Source organism: Emys orbicularis, chromosome 18, assembly GCF_028017835.1.
Source record: "Emys orbicularis isolate rEmyOrb1 chromosome 18, rEmyOrb1.hap1, whole genome shotgun sequence".
Lineage (NCBI taxonomy): Eukaryota > Metazoa > Chordata > Testudines > Emydidae > Emys > Emys orbicularis.
Window position 1 is genome coordinate 9,471,157 of NC_088700.1, and position 23,995 is coordinate 9,495,151.

At 48.5% G+C, this 23,995-nt stretch overlaps 1 protein-coding gene across 1 annotated transcript in view; it reads right to left on the minus strand.

Moving 5' to 3' along the window:
* ADAMTSL2 (ADAMTS like 2) overlaps positions 1-23,995 on the minus strand; it is a 44,272-nt gene that overhangs the window by 189 nt on the left and 20,088 nt on the right. Inside the window, exons 11-17 of the mRNA XM_065418908.1 lie at positions 21,154-21,257; positions 18,702-18,828; positions 15,614-15,827; positions 11,493-11,648; positions 5,735-5,905; positions 5,035-5,211; positions 2,268-2,412 (exon numbers count right to left, since the gene is read on the minus strand). Of these exons, the coding sequence (XP_065274980.1) occupies positions 2,268-2,412; positions 5,035-5,211; positions 5,735-5,905; positions 11,493-11,648; positions 15,614-15,827; positions 18,702-18,828; positions 21,154-21,257 (1,094 nt within the window). The remainder of the gene's footprint in view (positions 1-2,267; positions 2,413-5,034; positions 5,212-5,734; positions 5,906-11,492; positions 11,649-15,613; positions 15,828-18,701; positions 18,829-21,153; positions 21,258-23,995) is intronic.

Sequence of the window (23,995 nt, forward strand, 5' to 3'; positions counted from 1 at the left end):
CAGTCTATGTTATTAGCTCATTTCTCCCACGCTATTTAACTCCTTGCCTCCTTGGCGGTTTTATTGCTCTACAACCAAGACCCCACCATGCCTGGCGCTGTACAGACACGTAACATAAAGACAGTAATGTACGTGTCATAATACACATTTGAAATGATCAGGAGTGCAGCAGTATGATGCTAAAAAATCAGAGTGAGAGACCAGCTGAACGGCGGGAGGAGGCCCGATCCAGTTCCATCTGGGCGCAGCACACATTCGCTCTCAATAAAGGGAGCTGTGGGGAATCTTGGAGCAGGTGGGAGAGTGGACAAATGAATGGGAAACCTTCCTCCCACAATGAGGCTGCTGAGTGGAGCAAGGGCCAATCACTTAGACGGCTGGAAGGACTTGCTGGTGCACAAGCATCCCACCTAATTGCTGGTTTTTTTAGCAATACTTTGCCCCTCCATGCTGCCTTCTGGCCCAGGGTCACTAAGCGCCTTGCAAACCTCACGACTGCGAGCAGGCATCACTTTCCCTGGGTGACAGATGGGGGAGCTGGGTTACCAGAGGTGACACGGCAAAGCCATGGCAGAGTCAGGCACAGAACTCAAATATGACTCCCAGGTTTGTGCTTTAGCTGCAGGACTATTCTAATTCCCAAATCCTATTAGTGAATTAGAACTAAATGCTCACTAACACTCACGGTTTCTTTGAACCACCAGACTGCACTCAGATAATGAGATCGTTACAAATCCCCCAGTACATTCGGAGACCAAACTCATGAAAACTTACTCGAACGTTAGTGGGAATTCACAGAGACGCATGCTACCAGAGTTAGCTTGCGCACAGTTAGCTTTTGTCTTCAGGCCAGAGTTTTATTCCTTTGAAAGGCACCCCTTAACGTAACATGGCCATCTGCAGGAATAGCATGTATGAGGCCAACTTATCCAGACACTGATGGGCACCTGCCACCATTACGCGTTTGCTGGGCTGAATGCAGATTTTTTTTCAGTTGGAAAAAATACAATATAATAATACTACTCGTATATAGCTTGGGCTTCTGATGTAACTGATAAACCTCTATAAAACACCCCTGGTACAAAAAATTGAAACTGGTATTTAACCAATAAACACCAGAAAAACACTGGAAACGGTGACTCAGTTTGTGTTGACCTCACCCCTTTCTCAGTGCAGTTTGTTTATAAAGGGGCTGACTCTGCACCCTAGTTTGTATTGAAGGGCTTGTCTACAGGGAGCAGTAATGGAGTCTACAGGGATATGAGTTCTAAAGTGTGCTAATGTGTTATGCATTAATTGGTCCATGTAGACCCTGCTGGTGTGCTCTGAATGTGCCCTAGTGCACTTTAATGTAGTGTTGTTTGAAACAGTACTATGTGTTTATACAAACAGCCCCAAAAACCCCCGATTATTGCTATCTACAGTACACTCAAAAATAGCTAAAACAATCCACCCCCACCCGCAAATTTAAATTAATAAATCCAGAAAAACCCTGTAGACAGCATCATTTGTCAGTAAATTTCAAAGCACTTTACAAAGGTCAGTATCATAATCCACATTTTAAAGATAGGGAAACTGAAGCACAGAGCATTGCCGTGACTTGCCCAACATCACCCAGCAGCCCAGTGCAGAGCCAAGAATAGAACCCAAGTGTCCTGGGTCCCAGGCCTGTGCTCTGTCCCAAAAGCCATACTGCCTCTGCTGCATCTAATTGCACAGTAGCTAGTGTTCCTCATGAATCAAGATGCATGCATAGGTCCCAAATCACTGTACAAACAATACACATACATTGCCACTGAAAAGCAGCCATCTCTGGGGTGGAGGGCAGCTACGAGGCATATAACAAGTGCCCCGAGCACTATGTACCAATGAGGGGAAGTAACGTCTTGGCCAGATTTCTGCTCTTACGAAAAGTGCCACAGGAATGGCGTGGAGGGTGCTCAGCACCTCGGAGGATCAATGCACCTGGGAAGTAGTAGTGTGAAAATGGCTTATTCCAGTTTAGCTTAAGCCCCTTCCTACGCAACATAAGTGAACCAATAACGGCCACTCCTATAGCAGACTGTGTCCCCACAGGGTTAGACCGGTATACCGATACCTGTGTAACCATATTGGTTTAGCCTGTATTAAGGTATAGTCTGTATAAATGGTAAAAACTTTCCCATGTAGACAAGGCCTTAGTTTAGCTCCTGTTCCTTACTGGCTTGCATTGAAAACACAGCCCCAAACCCTGTCTTGGCAAGACAATCTGGATTCTTTCTCCTCACCTGGTGGCTCAGTAGGGCAGGGCTGCAGGTCACAGGTTTGTTTACCAACAGGCTTCACAAGCGGGTCACAGCCACGAACAATATCTGTGCCCTGGTAGCACTTCACATCTCGCATTCTCACGCCAACGCCGCAGGTTTTGGTGCACTGGGGAACAGAGCGAGACAGAGATATTGTTGGCAGAGGCAGCAGGCCTCCAAGGGCTGTGCACTGAAAACCTCGACTAGACACTGACGAGCCCTGTTTTTGGGGTGCACAGCGACTCACTGCTCCCCTTTCAGAAAGAATCAAGTAACCCCGTCACAGTGCAACAGTTTTCTTTTAAATCAAATCGTTGGTGGCTGCGAAACCAATCCAAAAACCTGCCCGCCTTCCCTCAGCACAACACAGACATCCCACCGCCATGCAGAGCCGGGCATCACTCATGTCCCACATCGGCAGCATCTAGGTCTTGCTTTGACCCTCTGCACCGGGCGGGTTTCACGCCTGGGGCTGGTGTAGCCAAGGGGAGCAGCAAAGCACGCTGGGCGACACCCAGTCCCCAACGTCCCAGTCCCCTCCGTTTTTGGGATGTCAGCCGAAACAGGGCCCGCGGCTCGGCGGGCCTCGTTCAGATGTGGCAAAGCCAACACCACCCTGAATACGGCCTGTCTCTGTTTACTGACGTTTGGCTGCATTGTCACACTGGCATTGCAGTGGGAGGTGCTGTGTTGATTCCAGACTACACCAATGACTGGTTTTAAAAACTAAACTCAACAAGCTGTCTGGACCTCTGAAGGAAAGGGCTATACTATAATGACAGGGACCTGTGGTTATTGATTTGCCTTTGAAGCACCATGCATAGCTATTGTGCGAGGCAGGACAGAGGCTCAGCTGCAGCAGTTGGGCCAGGAACCCCCACAGCCAGACCCAGCTTTTGGGGTCTGGATTCTGGCCACCGACTGCAAGACAGGAGTTGGCCTACAGCTGCTCCTGACACGTGGTCGGAACCAGAGTCAGGTCCACGGTTGAGTTTTCACGCGGTTAGGGAGTTGACTTGTTACACGATTTCCTGGGATAGATTTAGGGATTTCGTACATGTCATGCCCGAGAAATAGCCCCTGTGACTGGTACACCCTCAGTCACCACAGGACAGGCTGTAGCAGGGCAAAGCGTCTCAGCAGTGACCCCTACCAATGTGCCTCAACCCTGCTCTGTAGGGACCATCTTTAGGCACGAGAGGTCAGCTCCTCCTCCATGCACCATTCAGGCCGTGCTCTCTCTTTGCAGGGAGGCGAGGGGGACTTCACACTAGCAGTAGCGACATGGAGATGCAGATGGCTCCCCACTGGGAACTGCCCCAAAACTATCGACAAAGAGACAAGGTGGGTGAGATCATATTTTTTATTGGACCAACTTCCATTGGTGGAAGGGCCACGCTTTCCCTGTGAAGCTCGACAGCTCATTCCTCCCTCCAAGAGAAGTTGGTCCAATTAGCGATATTACCTCACCCACCTTCTCTCTCATCTCCTGGGACCAACATGACTGCAACAACGCTACAAGCAAAACCAGCAATGCTTTCCCCAGTACCACACAGGGAAATCTTTGCCTATTCCACTGATTCATCAGCAGAGCGCACACCGGGAAGTGTTTTCCTGCTCCGAGCGCCATGTGCTGACCCCAATTCTCCCAGCCCCATCTCTGCCAATATCTCCCCCTTCTCTTTTACAGCTCCCCCCTCTGTCCCATTACACAATTACGACGGCTGCCTCTGCAGACTAAGCCAGACTCCTACACGCGATTGCAAAAATAAAATAACCCAAACACGTCTTTTCATTGCTGTTCTCCAAAAGCACAGAGAGGACTGATTACATCCTGGCAGGGCCCGCACTCCGCTAAGGCTGCCTTGGCACCAGTAGCCAACTCCTAATCAGCTCTTGGCAATCACGCCACGCCTCTCTGGCTGATCCATCGCCGGCTGTGCCATGTGAGCTAAACTGGAACCGTCGTCCTAAGGTGCGCAGGCTTCGCCGTGCCAGACAGAGCAGGGCAAGGATCTGGCTCTTTCGTGGTGGGGGCAGGGCTGGGAGAGGGGGACGCGTTTTCCAAGGATTGCTGTGTTGATGAGCAGGTGTCACTCATTCACAGTGCACATATTCAAACAGCCTTGCAAAGGAATGGGACTCCACCCTCCCCCGCATCTTTAGCGAAAGGGAGGCTGTAGCACCCATGAACGGCTCTAGATTGACCACCCCGGAGATTGGCGTCCTATGAACATAACAGGCATGTGATCAACCCCACTGAGCCGTCAGCAGAGTGAGCGTTTGAAAACATTTTACAGCTCCGGAAAGAGCAGTTTCCACGTGCCCTGCACAGGAAGGGCCACACGATTGCCTCTTCCCCCTGTGAGGTAAGCCGCCGGGCTCTGCTGAGGGTTCCCACCAGAGTGCCCATCAGCGATGATGTTACTGAGCACTCAGCTACTGCTTCCCAGCAGCAGAGCTCACAGCGCTTTACAAAGTTGCACACGTGCCATTGTCCTCATTTTATTGACTGGGAAACTGAGGCACAGAATGGGGAAATAACCTGCCTAAGCTAACGCAGCAGAGACAGGAACAGAACCCACATCTCTTGGCTCATAATCTGGTGCCCTATCCACTGGACTCTCCTACTTCTCACCAGGATGCTGCTGCCTCCCATCCATTAGTCCCCTGCTCTAATCAGATCCCCGGCTGCCCCAGAATACACCCTAGACCTCAGCAATTCCAGTTCCTACAGGCTGCACCTTACCTCAGACCAGGGAGTCGTGTACCACTTGAAACAAGGCCGTTCAAAGCAGGTGGTTTCTTCTATGGGTTTCTTGGTGACGTCACAGTCGATGGGGTTCCGTGTTTTGATTTTCCCATTGACAATCTCCAGGCACAGCACTATCCTCTTCTTCACCCCCCGGCCGCACGTGGTGTTGCACTGCCAAGGACAGAAGCCAGCCAGAGAGAGAGACCAAAATGAAGCGTTGGAGAGACGTCCAATGTTGTGTGACCTCAGGCAGAAGAGCCTGGAGCTCACCGCGCTCCCAGCCTGGGCTCACTCCTGGCCTCCAAGTGAATGATGTCTCCTAGTGCTGCTCCACAGGCATATTCCCCACAGCCGAGAGGAAAACATACCCGAATGGCCACCAGTCTGCCCAGGATCCCACGCAGGCCCTCCATCACCCACTGCCAACACCACGGGGGAGCAGGGGGTGGAATCACACTAGTGACCTAGCAATGAGGCCATTTGAGGCACTTGAGCTCTCTAGTATTATCCCCACTTGGGGAGCCTGAGGTCCAGACAGGGGACATGCTTCATAGCAGGTCAAAGTTGGGGAACAGACCCAGGAGTCAAGACCCCTTCAGCACCCTCCCTCCCGAGGCTCGCTCCCTCATATGGATGGGACGGCCGCACCCCCATCGGTTGGAACAGGCACGTCTCGAGGTGGGTTGGCTCTTACCCGTTCCCAGTCCTGTGCCAGCCAATGGGAAGGGCAGTTCTTGTCCCCGCAGGGGTGGATAGCAAGCGGCTTGGTCTCCAGGTTGCACTGGGACTCTGGCACCACACGGCCATCGCTGGTTTTACAGTACACGTGCCTGATCATCCTCCCTTGCCCGCAGCTGCCACTGCACTGAAACAAAAAGAGCAGAGAGGTGCTGGTGAGTAATGGGAGGGTACAAATACCCCCACATTCCTGCGAGCAGCCCCGCTCCTCCCTGATCCCTTCTTCAAACACATGGTTGTTGGGAAGCCTTCCATGAGACCCTCATCTCGACGGGGCCATAGCGGAGTGGGCGGGATTCCTGTGTGTCTCAATCTGACCTCAGGTGTAAGTCCCTTGGGGCGGGGACCGTGTGTGTACATTTTTGACTGGGCAAAATCAGCTGCCTTATGGGCGGCTCTTAACAATATGGAATGAGCTACCTCAGGCTAACTAGGAACTGACCCAACCCTGGAATTTTACTAAGCCTGACAAAGAGCCGCAGTCTTCGTTTCCCCAGCGTGTTCTGAAAGTCAGTGACCCTTTAAGGTGTCTCAAGTTGGGCACCCAAAAAAAAAATCACAAAATCTCGGCCAAAGAGTTTAGGTGACTTGCCCCCAGGTCACACAGGGGGTCTGTGGCAGAGCTGGCTATTGGACCCAGAGTCCCAGCCCAGAGCCTTATCCACAAGACCATCCTTCCGTATGAAACCAATCCCCTGCATTGATTGCTGGTGATCTCAGCCAAGAAACAACATATGCCCCCGAGTTAGAGGCCCCCAAATATTATGGTGGTAGCCATTTATTTTTAAAACGTAAGGACATCGATGGCATATGACCATGACGGGCTGGACCCTGCCACCTATGCTCACTGAGCAGCACAAAATGGGACTAGTCAGGAATACGGCACAAAATGAGGGATGTGGCTGCCAATGCATCCCTGGGAAATGGAGTTTGGTCACCCCTAAACTCAAGTCTCACTGGCAGGGGAGAGGATATAAGGGGAATAGAGAAAGGCAAGTGTTTTGCCTGCATTAGAGGAAACAGGTGGCAGCTTTCAAAGAGACCATGAAAAATAAGGTAAATGGTTATAAATATATCCCCTGCATTTAAATAAAAGGAACCCCACACAGGTATTGTCTTGAGCTATATTTTAAACACCGAGAGTTCCCATGGGCTTTTGTTGCGGTTCTTTAAGGAGATGCGCTACATCCCACAGTGCAGCCGTCGCCATGGAGACCACTTATTTTTAGACAATGCCAATGAATCAAAATCTGTATAAAAATAGCTCGGGAACAAGGTCCATGTGACACAACCACACAGCACCTTTTTTTGTTAAGAACATTTTTTGGGGGGGGAGGGGGTTGGGTGGAAAGTTGTTTTGAATCACATGAACTTTGGCAATGTCAAGCAAAGATTATACCTAGAGGTGATTGAGCCAGGGATAAGAGACCCTGTCACCTTCATGCAGCAGATGGAAAATGCTAAAGTCCTCTAACAGTCAAGTCCCAGGGAATTTTGCCTGAGGAAGAACTGAGCAGGGATTTAGGCTCGGATCCACCTGCAGGGGGAGACCTTTGTGCTGCAGCCAGGAAAACACGGGTGTGATCCTTAGAGATGCTCTTTAACCTGACCCCTGCATCAAAACACTCCTAAACTAAGAGGAAGTTTGGTGCTGGATCCAGATCTGAATCAGAACCTCTACAATTTTAACGATGGGCTTCACTTGTGCAAGGAGGCGGCAGTACACCCCTAACTTAACTGGAAAAATCACATCAAAGCTATGGAAAGGTCTGGGGGGAGATAATGCAAAAACAGGCACAATGAGCCTTGAATCTGTGGATCAAATTTTCAGCTAGCTACAAACCACGCTCAAAGTTTGCACATCCGCTTTTGCACACCCAACTGACTGTAAACTCAAAGGAGGGCCATGCTTTTCTGCACGTGTACACTGGAGATTCCTGCACCCCAGGGCTTGTGTGCTGGGGAGGCCTCATGTGGCATGAGAGATCTCCCAACTAAGAGCCTCACCAATGTAAGACAGAGCAGAGGAAGGTATGTTGGCTGCCAGGTGGGGAGGTGATAAGTCTGTGTCACTTAACTAGTCACCCTACTATCCCTGGATCTATTGATTAAGCAAGCAAGCCACTTCCCTTAAATGACCATTGATCTACGAGTTGTAAGACACCCAGGAGCTCTTAACGATCGGGATAGAAAACCTGCTCTATTGCTTCATCTCTCTCACACTCCACATCATTTCAGCTATGTTCACCACATCACTTCCTCTGGTCAGTCTCACAAACAGACCAGCCTGGGTGTAGGTAGGGACACACTCCTTTTCCACTCACGCTGAGCAAGAGAACAGGCTAAAGTAACAGCAGCAAAGATGCTCCTCTCCTTCCAAAACCCTCCCCAGTGAATTCCTCTTTAACTTAGAGTTGAAGCAGAACCAAAACAATAGATTTGAGCTCGGAGCTTGACAAGTTCTCACTCACTCAGATACGACCGAGACAGAGAGAGGGTGAGACCACAGCTAGCTCGCCTAAATACGACAGACCAAACCATCTAAGATAGACCCTGCTAACCGCTGCTCTTAAAGGGCAATCATTCTGGGGAGAAAGAACTGGAGATTATTACTACAAAAGCATCTCTATGTCACTTGACCGCCTGATTGAATAGAACCAGGGTGAATACTACCCCCCCCCCCAAAAATGTATTGATTGGACTGAAAATGGTGAATTCTCTTTGCTGATATCTGCAAAGCCCTTTGATTGACCTCCACTGTGAGCTAGTTTTTGGTCAGAAGAATGAGGCCACTTCACTGCCACTTGTGCGAATGCATGTCCACCTAAAATTTCACATCTGGAGCATCTGTACTGCCATCTGCAAAGGACTGCGTGGGTTTCAGAGGCAACTAACTGGAGAGCAGAAACTGCACCAGGTGACTTAGGTACCAGCCAATCACACAGGGTGAACAGCTTATTCAGGGACACAGAATTTGTGAGCAACCCATAGGCAGACATTGGTTTGCCCAAACTGACCCACGATAAATAACACACGCCTGTTCATCTCCCAGGGCTGAGTTCTGCTCTCAGTTACACAGGTCGATGGGAGGGCCCTCGTGGAACAGAGGTTAGAATTTGGAGCAAAGTCTGCAAAGTTTGCAAAGAAAGGAGGCTGGCATGACTGCATAATCGTTTTCCTGGCTCTTGTCTGCTGCACGTTCAGGGAAGGGAGGTGGCCGAAGGAAAGGCAGGATGAAGTGAAGGCCCCATATTCATCGTCAAGGGGTTTCCATGACAAAAAGCACTCGGAACGGCTGCTGCAGGGGTTTGGTTTTCATGTGCGGTTTGCTAGTTTTGTACATTTGAGCCGGCAGAGGGGAAAAAATATCTTGTGTAGCGACTGCTCATCCTTCCAGCTTTGGCACATCTCAGGGGCAGGCCAAACCGTCTGCCATTTGCCACCACCCAAGGAAGTGCTGTGAGGAACAGCCTAGGTGCTCGCTCTCCCCCTTCCCTTGGCGGACCCTGCCCCCTCTAGGAGTGAGTCTGCACAAGAGCCTCATAAAGGGCTCATAAATTCCTTTGTTTTTTGGAACAGAGCCGCTCAGCTGTTTATTCAAGCAAGACGCTGCGGGACAGGGAGATGGATAGAGCTTTCCACCCACCCCGCAGTGGCTCTAAGCCCACTGGCTGCCTCTCATCCTCTGAACAGCAGCCGATAACAGCAGGTGTCAGTGTAGTTGCAGTTAGTGGGAAGTGTTGTAAATAAGGGCCTCAACAGACCTGGAAATCGTTCAGCCACATGGACCTAACAAAGGCAGGAAGAGGCTGGGAATGTGGGCCAGTCTGTTGGCCTTGGGACCTGCACTTCCACACAGGACTCCTGGGGTCTCTCCTTCCAGACCAGGAGGGCCCAAGGGCAAAACAAATCATTTGTGGATTGCAAACTTTGAGCTGGCAGCCTTTCCTCCCCCAAGCCCAGGACTGTGATGACAGCCGTAATCACCTCCCTTCACACACTCCATCTCCCTTTAATGGACTGGCTCACAGGCGATGGTGCAAGAGCTCTACAGCCAGTATTTTGCTCACGTTGGAGATGCGGATGTTACTGGAAGCCTGCAAGTCTCTGCCAAGGCCAGATCTCCAAACTATAACAAGTTCAATATAATCCCCATACAGTGGGAAGCCGTGCCAGGTCAGCTTAACTGAGAGTTTTCAGATGGCAAGAATATTCACAGACCCTGACACAAAAGGAGCATTTGGGTTTCGGAGCGCTCTCCTCTTTTCTTTGCTAATGCTGTAGACACTGCTTCTCGGCGCTCGGGAAGTTTATTGCCCTGATTCACGACTGTCTTGCTGCACGGGACATGACTATATTTGGAGTTGCACCACTCCAATCATTTCAATGTGTGCTACCAAACGGGGAGGGACCGTTCTCAGGCTCGCTGCTGCTGTCCATGCCATTAAAACACTGTGTGTCCCCCCACTTCCTCCCTTCCCTCTCTCTTGGGGCACGCTGGGCTAGGAGGAGCACTTCAAAGGAAAGGATGCTCAGCCATTGGGTGGAGAGGTTTGGATCATGCCCCTTACAAGTGACTCCTCCATCACCGATGGGTTCAGAATGCTTGTCCCCTGCCCTCCCCAGCCAGAAGGGTGGCGGCAGGAGAAGCATTTCCAGTGCTGAGTACCCTTACCATCCTCATGACACTAATCCTCCCAGCTTGCCGGTGAGGAAAGTATGACACTGGCGGTGTATTACTGCTGAGAGACAGCATAGTCTAGTGGTTAGAGGAGAGGATTTGGACTCAGGAGACCAGGGCGTTTGTTCGACTTTGGTCACAGCACATCACTTTGCCACCATGGACCTCGGGTTCCTCATCTGTAAGATGTATCTAATGATGCCTGAGCCCTTGCAAAGTGCTTTGGGGCCCTAGATGGCAAGTGCAAAGTATTACTAAGCCATCCTGCCGCCGGGGAAACGGGCACAGAAGGAAAGCTGTAGCCCTGCTGTCACTCCACTGATGACTAGCCCATGGTTGCATAGAACAGGGGTGGCCAACCTGTGGCTCCGGAGCCACATGCGGCTCTTCAGAAGTTAATATGCGGCTCCCTGTATAGGCACCGACTCCGGGGCTGGAGCTACAGGCGCCAACTTTCCAATGTGCCGGGGTTGCTCACTGCTCAACCCCTGGCTCTGCCACAGGCCCTGCCCCCATTCCACCCCTTCCCACCCCCTCCCCTGAGCCTGCTGTGGGGGGGAGGCGCTGATCAACTGAGCTGCCAGTGGGGGGGAGGCCTGGGGGGCGGGGAGCTGATGGGGGGCTGCTGACGTATAACTGTGGCTCTTTGGCAATGTTCATTGGTAAATTCTGGCTCCTTCTCAGGCTCAGGTTGGCCACCCCTGGCATAGAAGGTCACTGACTGTACTGGTAATAGACCCCGGGGGTCCAGATTCCTGCTCTCCTGTTGTAACCATTAGACCTCACAACTCTTGTCAGGATAATAGGGGTGGGAAGGGGAAACTCTGTCCCCACGCAGCTTCACGGAGGTCACTGGGGTTGGCTGTGCAGCTGAGAGCAGAATTTGGCCTGTGAACTGTAAATGACACAATAGAGCATGGCCTACAATGGTCTCCTTCTCTCCTCAAGCTGCTCACAAACAGCTAATATGATCAACGAACTAGGATCCACTGTTCCCTTCCTTCCCAACCCTCCCCCCTCAGAGTTCACTCACCGGTCCCCAGTCAGACACAGTCCATTGCCGGTCGCAGGGGGGCCCGGTGCAGTTCTTCTCAGCCGGCGGCTTGGTGTTCACATCACACAGTTTCTCATCTTCTGAGCACCGGATGTCCCTGGTCACCACGCTCCTCTCGCCGCACCTGGCCGAACACTAGCGGGGCACAGAATGAAATGGGACAGGGTCAGCAGAGTCCATGTACAGCCCCGGCCATGCAACGCAGCTGTTTTCCGCTCTCGCCCTCCTGACAGGGAGGAGGCACACGCGGCCCAGGCAGCAGCCAAAGCATCTGGTTTAAGGTGTGATTTATGTTGGCCTTTTTTTATTTCTTAACATGAAACTTTCTAAAAATGCAGGGAAAACATTTGTATTATTCTGCTTGTAAAATATTAGATGGCAAAACCAGCCCTGTGCTGCATGGGCAGACACGTTTGAATGTACAGGAAGGGTTACATCCTGCCTTCGTGCTAAGCACAGGCAGGGCTGAGAGTGGCACGTCTCCTCTCCACGGTACACACATATTCTCCAGAGCGCTCGAGAGCTCTCAGACAGCTGCCCGCCTAATTTACTGGCCCCGTGCAAAATATCTTCAGGGGGGCAAGATGTTTGGGTTAGAGGGCACGGCCAGCCATCCAGTCCACTAGCTGGCTACAGTTCAGGAAGCACTTTGCTCTTGTTCAGGGGGGCAGCAAAGAATGCACTAAAATACCTCCCTCTGCCCAGTCTTAATAGCCTGCTCCCACTCAGGGTGGCCAATTCTGCTCTCAGCTCCATCAGTGCAACCCCATCCCATTTATACTCATGTGGCTCCCTTCCTATTAATGCACCTGTAGTTGAGAGCAAGATTTGGCCTGAAGGCCAACAGTTTCCAAAAGTGGCCACGGGGTGCAAGCGCCTCCATTTTTTAGGAGCCCAGTGGGGATGCTTTGGGCCTGACTTTCAGAGAGGCTGTGCACACACACACTTCCATCTGGAGCCTACAGGTCCAAAAACCAAGGCACCCAGAAGCTATGGCTACAGCTGAAAGTGTGGCTGTGGTCTACAACTGGTGTGTCATCTCTCTCGCTCGCTCGCTTTCTAAAAAGAAATGGCTTGCTAGTTTCCATGTCTTTGAAAGTGTTGTCTCCAAACCACAGCGACTGAGATTTTTATAACGTGAGTAAATCTGGCAACATCCAAACCAGTGACATTATTTAGAAGTGGATTTGAATTACAGCAGTGTCACATATACAAATTTGCTCAATAAGCAACATGAACAGGGCCGGCTCCAGGCACCAGCTTGGCAAGCAGGGCCGGCTCCAGGGTTTTGGCCGCCCCAAGCAGCCAATCAAAAAAACAAAAAAGCCACAATCGCGATCTGCGGCGGCAATTCGAGCGGGAGAGAGGGACCGTCCACCGAATTGCCGCCGAACAGCTGGACCTGCTGCCCCTCTCCGAAGTGGCCGCCCCAAGCACCTGCTTGGTAAGCTGGTGCCTGGAGCCGGCCCTGGGCAGACGGTCCCTCACTCCCGCTCGGAGCGAAGGATCTTCCGCCGAATTGCTGCCGCAGATCGCGATCGCGATCACGGCTTTTTTTTTTTTTTTTTTTTTTTTTTGGGCTGCTTGGGGCGGCCAAAACCCTGGAGCCGGCCCTGAACATGAAGCAGGCAAAAGTGTCAACAGCCCAGTGCTCACACACATGCTCTGATATGTTAATCCTCAGCTCTCTGAAATGTGCTTTTTTATCTCTCTATCTATCATCCAAGCCAATTTGGCACCCAGCTTCAGATGCTGATCCAAATTAGATTAGCATTGCTGCTGGCTACAGAAGAGCTACTCTGGGAGATGCTTAGCAATCTGTCCCCAACACATGCTGGAGGAGTAGATGGAATTCTATAACATACGCCACTTCGGTTTGCTAAGCCAGTCAAACGACAGCATCAGCACGTGCTCGGGGAGCTTTTCTCTATTGAACTGGAAAAGTCAAAACATCCTACAAAATAAAAGAGCCCACCAGACTTTCCACTATGGAGAAAAAGCTACTTAACACTGGCGTTCAGTGTAAAGACGGCCTTTAAAATATCAGCAAGAGGCATTTCAAGTGTCTCCTGGGAGAAAAGAGGTCAAATTATCTGTTGGTGTAAACTGATGCAGCTCCATTGAAGTCAGTGGAGCTGGGCCATTTGCACCAGCAGAGAATTTGGCCTGGATCTGTGCTTGTTCTTGCTTAGAAAGGGGCCTGGATTAATTTGTCAGCAATAATGTATCTATGCTTAAGGAAAGCCAAAACTCATACTTCAGGGCACAAACTAATCAGCCCCCAGGTCAGGCAGGAAATTATTCCCCTCCTCACGTGCAGCAGTGCATCATTGTCAGCTGTTGTATGGGGCTGCTTAGACATCCTCTGACACATGAGTTATCAGCCACTGAGCAAGGCAGGATATCTGACTCACTGATCAGCTGTCTGAACTGGAAGGGTAAACTCCTGTGTTTCCTTAGGATCCTGGAGCAATTTGACTTTGCTGTTTTTCACTCCTGTGCAGAGGGACCAGTACTGTGACTTCAAGATTTAAAAATTGAAAAAAACCCCTTAAGAGTTAGGGATTATTTTCCATCAATGTGTGTGAGCATGACTGCACTCTTGCATGTGTGTTTTACACATTTACTGAAAATCCATGCTAGAGCCCGGTCTCTATTACTTGGGTGTAAATCCATGATAACTCCACTGAAGTCAATGCAGTTATTCCAGATTTACCCTGAGACCAAAATCTGGCCCTGGGCCCCCAAAGAAAGGACACTGGTTTTATCATTTAAAGAGTTTTATGTTAGAAAGTTAAATACTGGAATGCTGGCAGCTATTCTCTGGCACACAACAGGATGGAGTGGTTGTAAATGAATTCAAAGATCTCTACAGGAGGAGAGAGAAAAGGATCTATGAAGCCTAGAGACTGACCCATCTTGAGAATGACTTCGCAGCTAAAAACATTCCAGAATGCCTCTGCCATGTCGCAAAGGTTTTTACATGTAAACTGACAAACTAAGACGAGAGAATAACTGTTCCACATTAGACATATCACAGAAACGTCCTCCAAGTGGTTTAGCAATGTGCTTACAGCAGAACTATGACCGTTTAATGTTCCGCGTGGTGCAGTGAAATCTGACGGGAAGAAGAGATGTCTATAAGAAAATATCATTGTTTATGAGATGCAGCCTCCTCTCCACAGGTTTATTGTTATTTTTCAGGCACTCAGAAATGTATTAGGCACAACTGTTTTTCAGATTTCTCTGTGCCAGATAAGAAGCAGGATTCACAGGAGCTGTTCTCCTAGTGGAAGAGGACAGGCAGGGAGTGGCATGAGCAAATGCAGAATCAAACATCACCACCCTTTTCAATAGTCAGCACACAGGAAGGTCAGGAAAGATGACGAAAAGACAGGTGTTAGTCACGCTAAGGTTCTAAGGTTTTGGCCTGACCCAGTAGGGCCGTTCTTATATCCCACAGCCACTGTGCAGCTGAACACGATTCCTGTGGGAGAAAAGTCCTCTTGTTTAAGAACCAGACTCAAAATCTAAAACTCTGGCTAAGAGCAGAGATGCTCTCAGGCTTGACCCAAACTCCCTGGAGTTCAAAGGTCTGGAGACCTGGTCTGAGGTCATCTCTGGCTAGAGGTTTGCAAAGGAGACACATAATCATCTCCATCAGTGAGCTAAAGGAAGCTTGTGGGGATTTACGCAAGCCATGTCCTGGGAGGTGCAGAGAGGCACTGTGGAAACATCTCCACCCCAAGACCCTGTTTGCATCAGGCCTCATTCAAATGTGAACGCTGGCACACCACTGGGAGCAGGTCTAGGAGACAGTAGTTAAAACACTAGGGCCTGGTCCATGGGAATGCTCTTGCCATTGCTAGCACCAGCAGGGCCACACCGGGGGTTGGTTTTAAGAACAATGCTAAGATAGTCCTGGCTTATGTGGGTCTGTGTGGAAGTCAGTGGATTCGCATCTCAGTTTTCAGCTCTGCATCCCCTTCTTTTGGGATCTGGAAGCAAGGCAATCATGTACATAGCACGTGGGGGCTGATCCCTTGTCACTGCTGCCTGCTGTCTCTCCACAGGCTGCCAACACTTTTCTGGGGATTTACCTCTGACCATTCGGACATTTCCCACTGAGGCCCACATGCTGGGTTCTTGCAGATTTTGCGTTCGTCCGGCCGGGTAATATCAGCAGATTCGCACAGATCGCTATAGACAGAGCTGTCGAAACCAGGAGAGATCATCTTCCAGCATCGGACGATGCGAAACTGGTATCCTTCCCCGCAGGTGCGGGAACACTCGCTCCAGCTACTCGTCTCCCACCTGCAAGGAAGCGAGAAAGATTCTAACTGGAGTATTCACAGTCTGAATGGGAGACGTGCGGTAGATATGAGCATAATAGTGGATTAGGAAAACAGTATTATGTGAAGGTTATCGGAGCTCAGCAATGGTTCTTCAAGGCTGTCAGTGACCCTGTGAATGGTAAATCTTGTACGGAGATTGTTGCAATAGGCACATTCTGTAACGGGGCTGTAAATGTCTCAGATATATCCATACAAGGTAGGATTAGGTGTTGCTGTGCGTCAATCTACTAATATTTCACCCTGGAGACCTGAGTTCACATGAACTGTAAGATGCACAGACACTACCGTAACAGACGCCAGAACAAAACCCTGAGATAGAGAGCCAGATAGTTCCATGTGAAAATGACCTTTGTGGTCTCAGTCTAGCCCTAAAAGGACATACATCCAGAGCACATTTCCACACAGTTGGCAGATTCACTTCAGAAGTTTTAAGATAAACGCATTACTGTTGCAGACCCAGGCATCCATGTCTGGACGGTGAAGGGAAGCGTGTGCATTGCCCATCTACACCCGGTATCGATGTCATAGCCCATGCCTTCAAAAGCACCAATATTTGCCCCTAGTTTAAAGAAAATACTTTTAAAAATCTCTAAAACAGGAGAAATAAACTGACCACCCAGCTCATTATTAAACAAGCTTTGGGATTTATCCCTGGAAATCAATAAGAGGTGTGGATACCACAGAATCTCCAAGGACTGGACCCTCATATTTTGCCCTGGGGTACACTTAAAAGAGCTGCCTAGGTTACATGCTCCCTTACCCAATGCCAGAGAGTACCCGCACAGCTTTCAAAAACTACAGTAGGCCAAATGTGCCACATTTACCCCAGGTTCAATTCCACTGACATCAGAAGTCAGTGCTAAGCTAATCCGTTTGATTGGTTATATAAACACATGCATAAGACAGGGCTGTATCAATCAATGAGTATAAGCACAGCTACGATGTTACAGGTATTTTGATGAAACATGCTTTGTTTTGAATGTAAAAATCGACCCATTAGGAAAATGAGGGTAAAAGAAGTGGTTCTTGGGCAGCGGTTTTCAGCTGATGGGTCATGATGTCCAGGGCAGGGGGTCACGAAGGCAATCAGGAGGTCGCATGGTGTTGTGAAACTCTCGCTCTTCCCCCCGAGCTCCCCACCACTATCCCTCAAGGTAAAGAATTCTCCATCAACCTCTTGAATCACACACGCAAAGCAATTATCTAGGCTTAACACGGAGACATTTTTACCCTGGCTTTTATAGTAAATATAGATGGGGGTCGCAAAAAGTTTTGACTTCCAATAAGAGTGGCCAACCTGAAAAGGTCAAGCACCAGGGTTCTAGAGCATTAGTGTCTCCAAGCAAAATGGTCACTGTGCTCGGTACACACTCAAGGGGTCACACATTTGCTTCTGGACGTAAGCTCCGGTGCCATGAGCGGGGCAGCTCTAAAAAGACACTGCACACATAGAAGTGCCACTTACATTCAGAGGAGACACTAAAGCAGTTAGCAGGACATGGGCACAGTGGGGTGGGTGAACGTGGGTGGCCTCAATATCCTGGGTCCAGAGAGATTTTGCCATTGGAAAAGGGGAGTGTGTACACACACACACACACACACACACACACACACACACACACACACACACACACACACACACACACACACACACACACACACACCCCTTTCCAATACAATAAACCCAGCACCAATTGCCAAAATGCAAACTTCCCCTTTCCATGCGTTTGCAAGTTTATGCAGTCCTCTGACACAGCTCTAGCCTACCTTTGTGTTATTTCAGCAACAAGGCACTATTACAGAATGTGCATCGTGCAGTTTTGCTTCTTTTCACTTTGTGCCGCCTATAGTACAACAAGTAACATTCCTTTCCCTGCCTTTTTAGTCCTTTTCCTTTTGGCAGGCATTGATCTATCCCACCCATAACTTGTGTTTCTAGCAAACCTTGAAAAGAACAAACCCTTTAAAAAATGTAATTAGAGATGGATCTACGCCATAAAGTTTGAATCTGGATTGGAAGCTCAACTTCCCCGAAACAGAAAGATCTTTGGATTTGGTGTTCCATTGTAGAGATGGAGCCGAACCATGCAGTTCATATCAGAAACTGGGTCAGAGTCTGAACTGTCCCAGAGTTTGGAGGATCAAACCCAGGGTTCTCGTTTAGACCCAACGCTGTTGCTGATGCGTCTCATTGTGCATTAACCTGATCGCTGATGCTAGCAAAGCTCTGGGAATGTAACACTTGTTGGCTGATTCCGCTTCCCCTTACAAGAGTGGAGAATGAAACTGGTCTAGGTTCTATATCAACAGGAGCTGTTGTTTGGGAGCAAGGTTGAATCCTGCCATGTGAGTCACTGCTGGGAAAGGTGCAGGAGGGGAAGAGGAATCAGGAAGCCTCCTCCCCTTACACCATTAGCCAGGCAAGGCCCTTACACAGTGCTCCTAAGAGCTCTAACTTCCCAGCCTATCCACCATGTCACCACAGGAGCAAGGCCTGTGGCGCAAGAGGGTTGTCCCGCCCCTGACTAATGCAAACATCCAAGGATCAATAAAGCATGTTTCAGCCTAACTCACTGTGAAGAATCTGGCTCTGACCAAAGAGTTCTTCTCCCCCTTGTTGTGCTGGCCTGGGAAGGAGATAGCCCTTGTAATTAGAGATGGGCCCAAACCAAACCCCAGAGCCAAACACCCTGGGAACTTTGGGGAGGTTCCGAACTTGGTGGCTTGGGCCCATCACTGCTTAGAACCTAGAAGAGAATCCCCACCAACTCCAAATAATTCTAAGGAAGACAAAATGTATGGCCCCGTGAAGAGCTCCTTACTGATATAGTACCTTGGCTGGCATTCTCTTCCAGCACAGAACTCATGGACAGGCTCGGGACGGGTCATGGCATCACAGTACGTATCATCCACTTCGATCCCATCATAACGAACACACATTGCATATGTGGACATCACTCCTATTTTTAAAAAAAATACACACACACAAAATGCATGCTTGGTGATTTTTACACCCAAACTGTTTGTGAGCTGCATGTTCCAAAATGTCTTTCCAAATTAAAATTGAAGGGCCATGACTTGAGCTGACAGTCATCAGGGATGCTGGTGGCAGAAGAGGATGGGACTTGGGGAGTGGAACAATGGAGAATTCTTCCTGCCTGTACGGAGCAGGGCGGCCCTGGGGATGCCGGGGGTAGCACACTTTGAAGTTCTCCTTAGTGCTGTTCCAAGGCGGAACAGCATGACACCCCAACCAGGACTTGCGACCAATGCTAGCATAGGTGCAAGATGTTCAGGGAGTCTCACCATGCTGCCAAAGGCCTGCAGGCATGTGAGCAGGGTCCCTCCCTCTGGCTCTCAAAAGAGTTTTAGATTCTTATTCTGTCCAGTTCTTGTGTGGGTGCACCAAGGGGCTGGGGAAGAGGTTCCCATCTCCCTCCCTCCACCCAGTACATCGACACAATTCATGCCACAATTGCACCTTACTGCCTGCAAGAGATATACAGTGCACTTGGCCTAGTATTGGTTCTTACATGATTATTAAAAGAGGAATCCATCACTCCTCCCCTGTTTAAGCACAGAAAGCAGAATGTCATCATGCTGAGACTTTTTCCCCTCCAGCCTTGTTAGCCAGAATAAATATTATTCAGTCCTTTCTGGGACATGGCTTGGGATCAAGAGACTAATCTGACTACAGGTACCAAGAATTCCAGCTCTTCCAGCCAGGTTTCTGAAACACAAGGTTGCATGAAACTAAAAGAAACCTACCAACTCCTGACACTGCAGCACTCCTCTGCAACATGTCAACAGAAAAAGGTGAGGATCAAGGAGTGGTTTGGATAGGACATTCCCCACTGGCTACAGTTTGGGTCGGGTTGAAAGCCTGCCTCAGCTAGGAGACGGCTGTTCAGTAGGAATCACAGAGCTCAAGGACATACTTGAACTTTGTGGGTTCCAGGATTTTGAACTGAGGAACCATTGTCCACATTCCTGGTCCCTATACATTTCATAGTAGGGCCATAGCCAACCGCTCTGGCATGCTTACAAAAAGATCTGTGCATTCATTCCCTTAAAAAGTCTCCCTCCTAAGATTTTATTCCCCTTTTTTTTTCGTCTCTAATTCCAGAAGCAATGACGTATCCGACTTATTTTAATTACTGTGCTATGTATGAAACGATACAGGCAAACTCCACTATCAGATGAACATTCTACCTATATGCACATTTCAAGGCAAGTCATGGATTTGTCACAGGCCAGACCTATTAGCAACATTACTCCCCGCCCCTCTAATCAATGAAATGTGGAGATCTGGTAATTTGAAACTGTGCCTTGAGAGGGAAATAGGGGGAAAGATGGTGGCCAGATTCTGAACTCATTGATATCAATGGGATTACTCCAGATTCCACCCATGTAACTAAGATCAGACTCCAGATCAGGAAAGAGAGAAACAAAACAAACTCAAACAACAAATGCTACTTCGTTTTCTGCCACAGTTGTACAGTTTCTCTGTCAGAAAGAAACGGAGCCTTGCAGTTTAAAAAGAAAAAAACAAGCCAGGCACATGGGTTTCAATCATTCCACTGGCATAGTGGCTCAGTTCAAGAAGCCAGTATGCTAAAACTTGGTGCAAGCTTTATGATCGTGCAGGACACCATACTCCGCAGCGTAGCCCTGCTGGGCTAGTAAATTAAGAAAACGTTAATCAGTATGTGAAAGGGAACTTTTCAAAAATCATACCAATGTTTCATATACAATGTGCAGTGCAGGCTCTGCCTGTATCCATTTAGAAGTGTTAAAAGCACATTGTTAGGATTGGTTTTAAAGTGACACATTGCAAGGAATGAGCTGACAGTGGAGTGGAAATGGGTACTATTTTCAAAAATCCCTAAATGACTCAGAAGCCTAGGTGCCAATGGGAAATAGGCGCCTCAGTCACTGATGCTCTTTTGAAAATGTTGCCTGCTGGTTCCTGACAGGGCCTGATTTTCCTCTCCCCTGCATTTACACCTGTGCAGAGTGAACTAAAAGTACTATCAAGTCAGAAAGCGGCTCCCCGTGGACACAGGGTTCCTCTGCACAGATCTGATTGCAGGGTCTGGGCTTTAGCAGATCAGGGCAACTTCACCTGAGGTCTGATCCAAAGGCCATTCACTTCAGTGGGCCTCGGATCAGGCCCCTAAACATTACCAGGTTCTCCCCATCTCTAACAAACATAAAAGCGACTCACTCAGCGGGTGATCTCAGTACTTCTGCAGAGGTTGAATTTGGCTGCTTCTGATAACTACCTGTAGTGCATGTAGAGCTGCAGGGTTCGTGGGAGGAAAGCTTCCACCTGTACATGTCAGCAGCACTCACACCTTGGCCCTTTCTTAACAACTTCAATCTGTTTCTAGCAATAAGCAAAAAAAAAAAAAAAAAAAGCATTTACAAGGAGAGCCTCGATACGTCACATCAAACACTCAAACTGATTCAGTTGCGGTTTGGTTGGGTTTGGGGGGATTTTGTTTCGGTTTGGGGGGGTTTGGTTTGGTTTGGTTGGTTGTTTTTTGTTTTTTACAACATACCTGTCCTGATCCCCAAGTAGAATCCCCAGCCCGGTTAGAGGCAGAGCTTCCACTGTCTAGAAATAGAGAGAATGGGATAAAAATACCCACAAGTAGAAACAGTTCAGAATTTAACAAAGTTTTGCATTTCTGCTCAAATACACCTGACCCTAAATATACAGTAATTAAAGGTGCAGTATCTCCTTCCTGGTGATATCGGCATGAAATACAAATATGCCATGCTAATTGCTACTGCTCAGATATGGTACCACAAACATTCCCTATACAGACTTGAGATTTTCAAATCCCATAAACTTACTGTTTTCGAAAACCTAAATGCTGAATAGTACTTCGCTCAGACTGCTTTTCAAAACAAACCTTGGTTTTTAAACATACAGGCATTCCAAGTTCATATTTGCCTCTATGTCACTCTTGCTCGATTATTTATATAATGTACATCTCTTAGGACACGATATTCACAAATGTAATGTCACTGGTAAAGGCATTATGAATTTCTCCTGGTATACATACAAGCATTTACAAAACCAAGAATCACAACCTTATTGCATAGGTATATAATGTAACATTATAATGCATCAGGGATACTGCACCTTTACAACAATCAAATCTTAAATACTGCACTCATAACTTTGTTTAAACCCTTGAAATTGCTAGCATGTTTTAAAATTGTATATACGGTTATATCCTGATCTCCAGCTGTCTCGGGCTTAGCAAGATATGCAGCTTGTGTGATTTCTAGGCAGCAGAAGCTCTGAAATTGCCTTATTTATGCATTCATGAGAAAAGTTCATGTCCATTCTGTCACATAAAAGCTTTAAAAGGACACTGTTGAGTATTTTTATAGTCTCCCTTTTAGACGTACCCTCCTTTCATTGTTAATAATGACCTCAGGAGAATTAAAAACAATCTCATTTTCCCCATTGATTTTGCCTCTGTCATTTTGGCAAACAGTTGCTTCCTGTGTTTGAAATGGAGCTGAAATTAACATGGCTATTTTTGTTTAAAAATCACAACCTTGGCTTGCTATAAATAATGCTTTCTCTGGCCCAAACAGCTTTGATTGCCGACCAGCATCACCCATTGATGTCAACGCAGTCCCAACAATTGTCTTCTCACTAGCTACTGCTGTTGAGCCAGCCGGGGGGGGGAGAGGGGCATAAAATGATGATTTTCCGTAGGACCCATAAAAATGGTGGTCAGCGTCTGTTCTTTTTACGTTTTTAAAATGTATCTGGAGAAAGATAGCTCCGCCTATATACTTCAGGCCATAGTCTTTTCTCAGTCACACCAGTGCAATTCCAAAATAACTTCAATGACTGGGGATCCCTTTGGATTTTCACCCGTGTCGCTGAATTCATTGACTTCAAAAGGATTACGCTACCAGCGGGTCTCAAACTTCATTGCGCTGCGACTTTCTTCTGACAACAAAAATGATTACACGACCCCCAGGAGGGAAGACTGAATCCTGAGCCCCCGAGCCCTGCTGCCTTGGGCAGCGGAGGTGAGGGGGGCAAAGGTTGAGCCCCACCGCTCCGGGCAGGGGAGCCAAAGCCAAAGCCCAAGGGCTTCAGCCCCAAGAAGGGGGGCCTGTAACCTGAGCCCCGCCACCCAGGGCTGAAGCCCTCAGGCTTTGCCTGTGGCCCCGAGCCCCAGCAAGTTTAATGCCTGCCCTGGTGACCCCATTAAAACAGGGTCCCAACCCACAGTTTGAGAACCGCTGCTCTAGACTGAAACTGGAATAACTGAGTGCAGAATTTGACCTTTGGAATATGTATGGCATTACTCCCTTCTTCCTCCTACACACACACACGCAAAATAGGCTTGCATCACATTTGGAGATTAGAACCCCCCTCAACAGTGTCCCTTTAATGTATGTGATCGGAACTCAAAGAGCTTCTTCTACAAGTAACGATGTTGCAGAAACAACTTCTAGATAACTTAGACAGTTCGTCATAAGGTAACAGTTAGTTCTCTTCCTATTTAGAGCACAGACATAACTATTGTTTTGTTTTCTTCTAAATGCAAACAGCAGTGAGTCGTTATACAACCAGGCTGGTGTTTTTTTTAAATTATGATGATTATTATGGGTTGCGCTAAGGTCACCCATTTTCCTCCCCCTCTGAGCTTTTGTGTCCATGTTTCTGAAGCAAGCAACAACAACAAAAATTACACCCCCCCCCCTTTCTGCAACAGGCCAGGCGCACCCATATTGGCGTTATACTGAGCTGCTTTCCTGGGGCCATAGAAGCAAACATCTCTTTCTGGCAGAAATTACCATCCTGGAATCTGTTATTGTTTTGGCTGCCGGATTCAAGCAAGGGTCTCTGCAGCAGAAGAATAACCCTCACAACTACAAGTGAATGCAGAGGCTTAATATTCAAAGAATTTGAACTCATATTTTTTGCTTTCTAGTCCAGATTTTTACACCAGTGCAAAGTGAGTGTGAAGGAGATTAACCTCAGTAACCATTCCGATTTAACAGCATTTTGCACCTACTTTGCACTTGTGAACTTGACTGTACAAGAAACAGATCAGTGGGGATTCAGGCCCAAGATGTTATCAG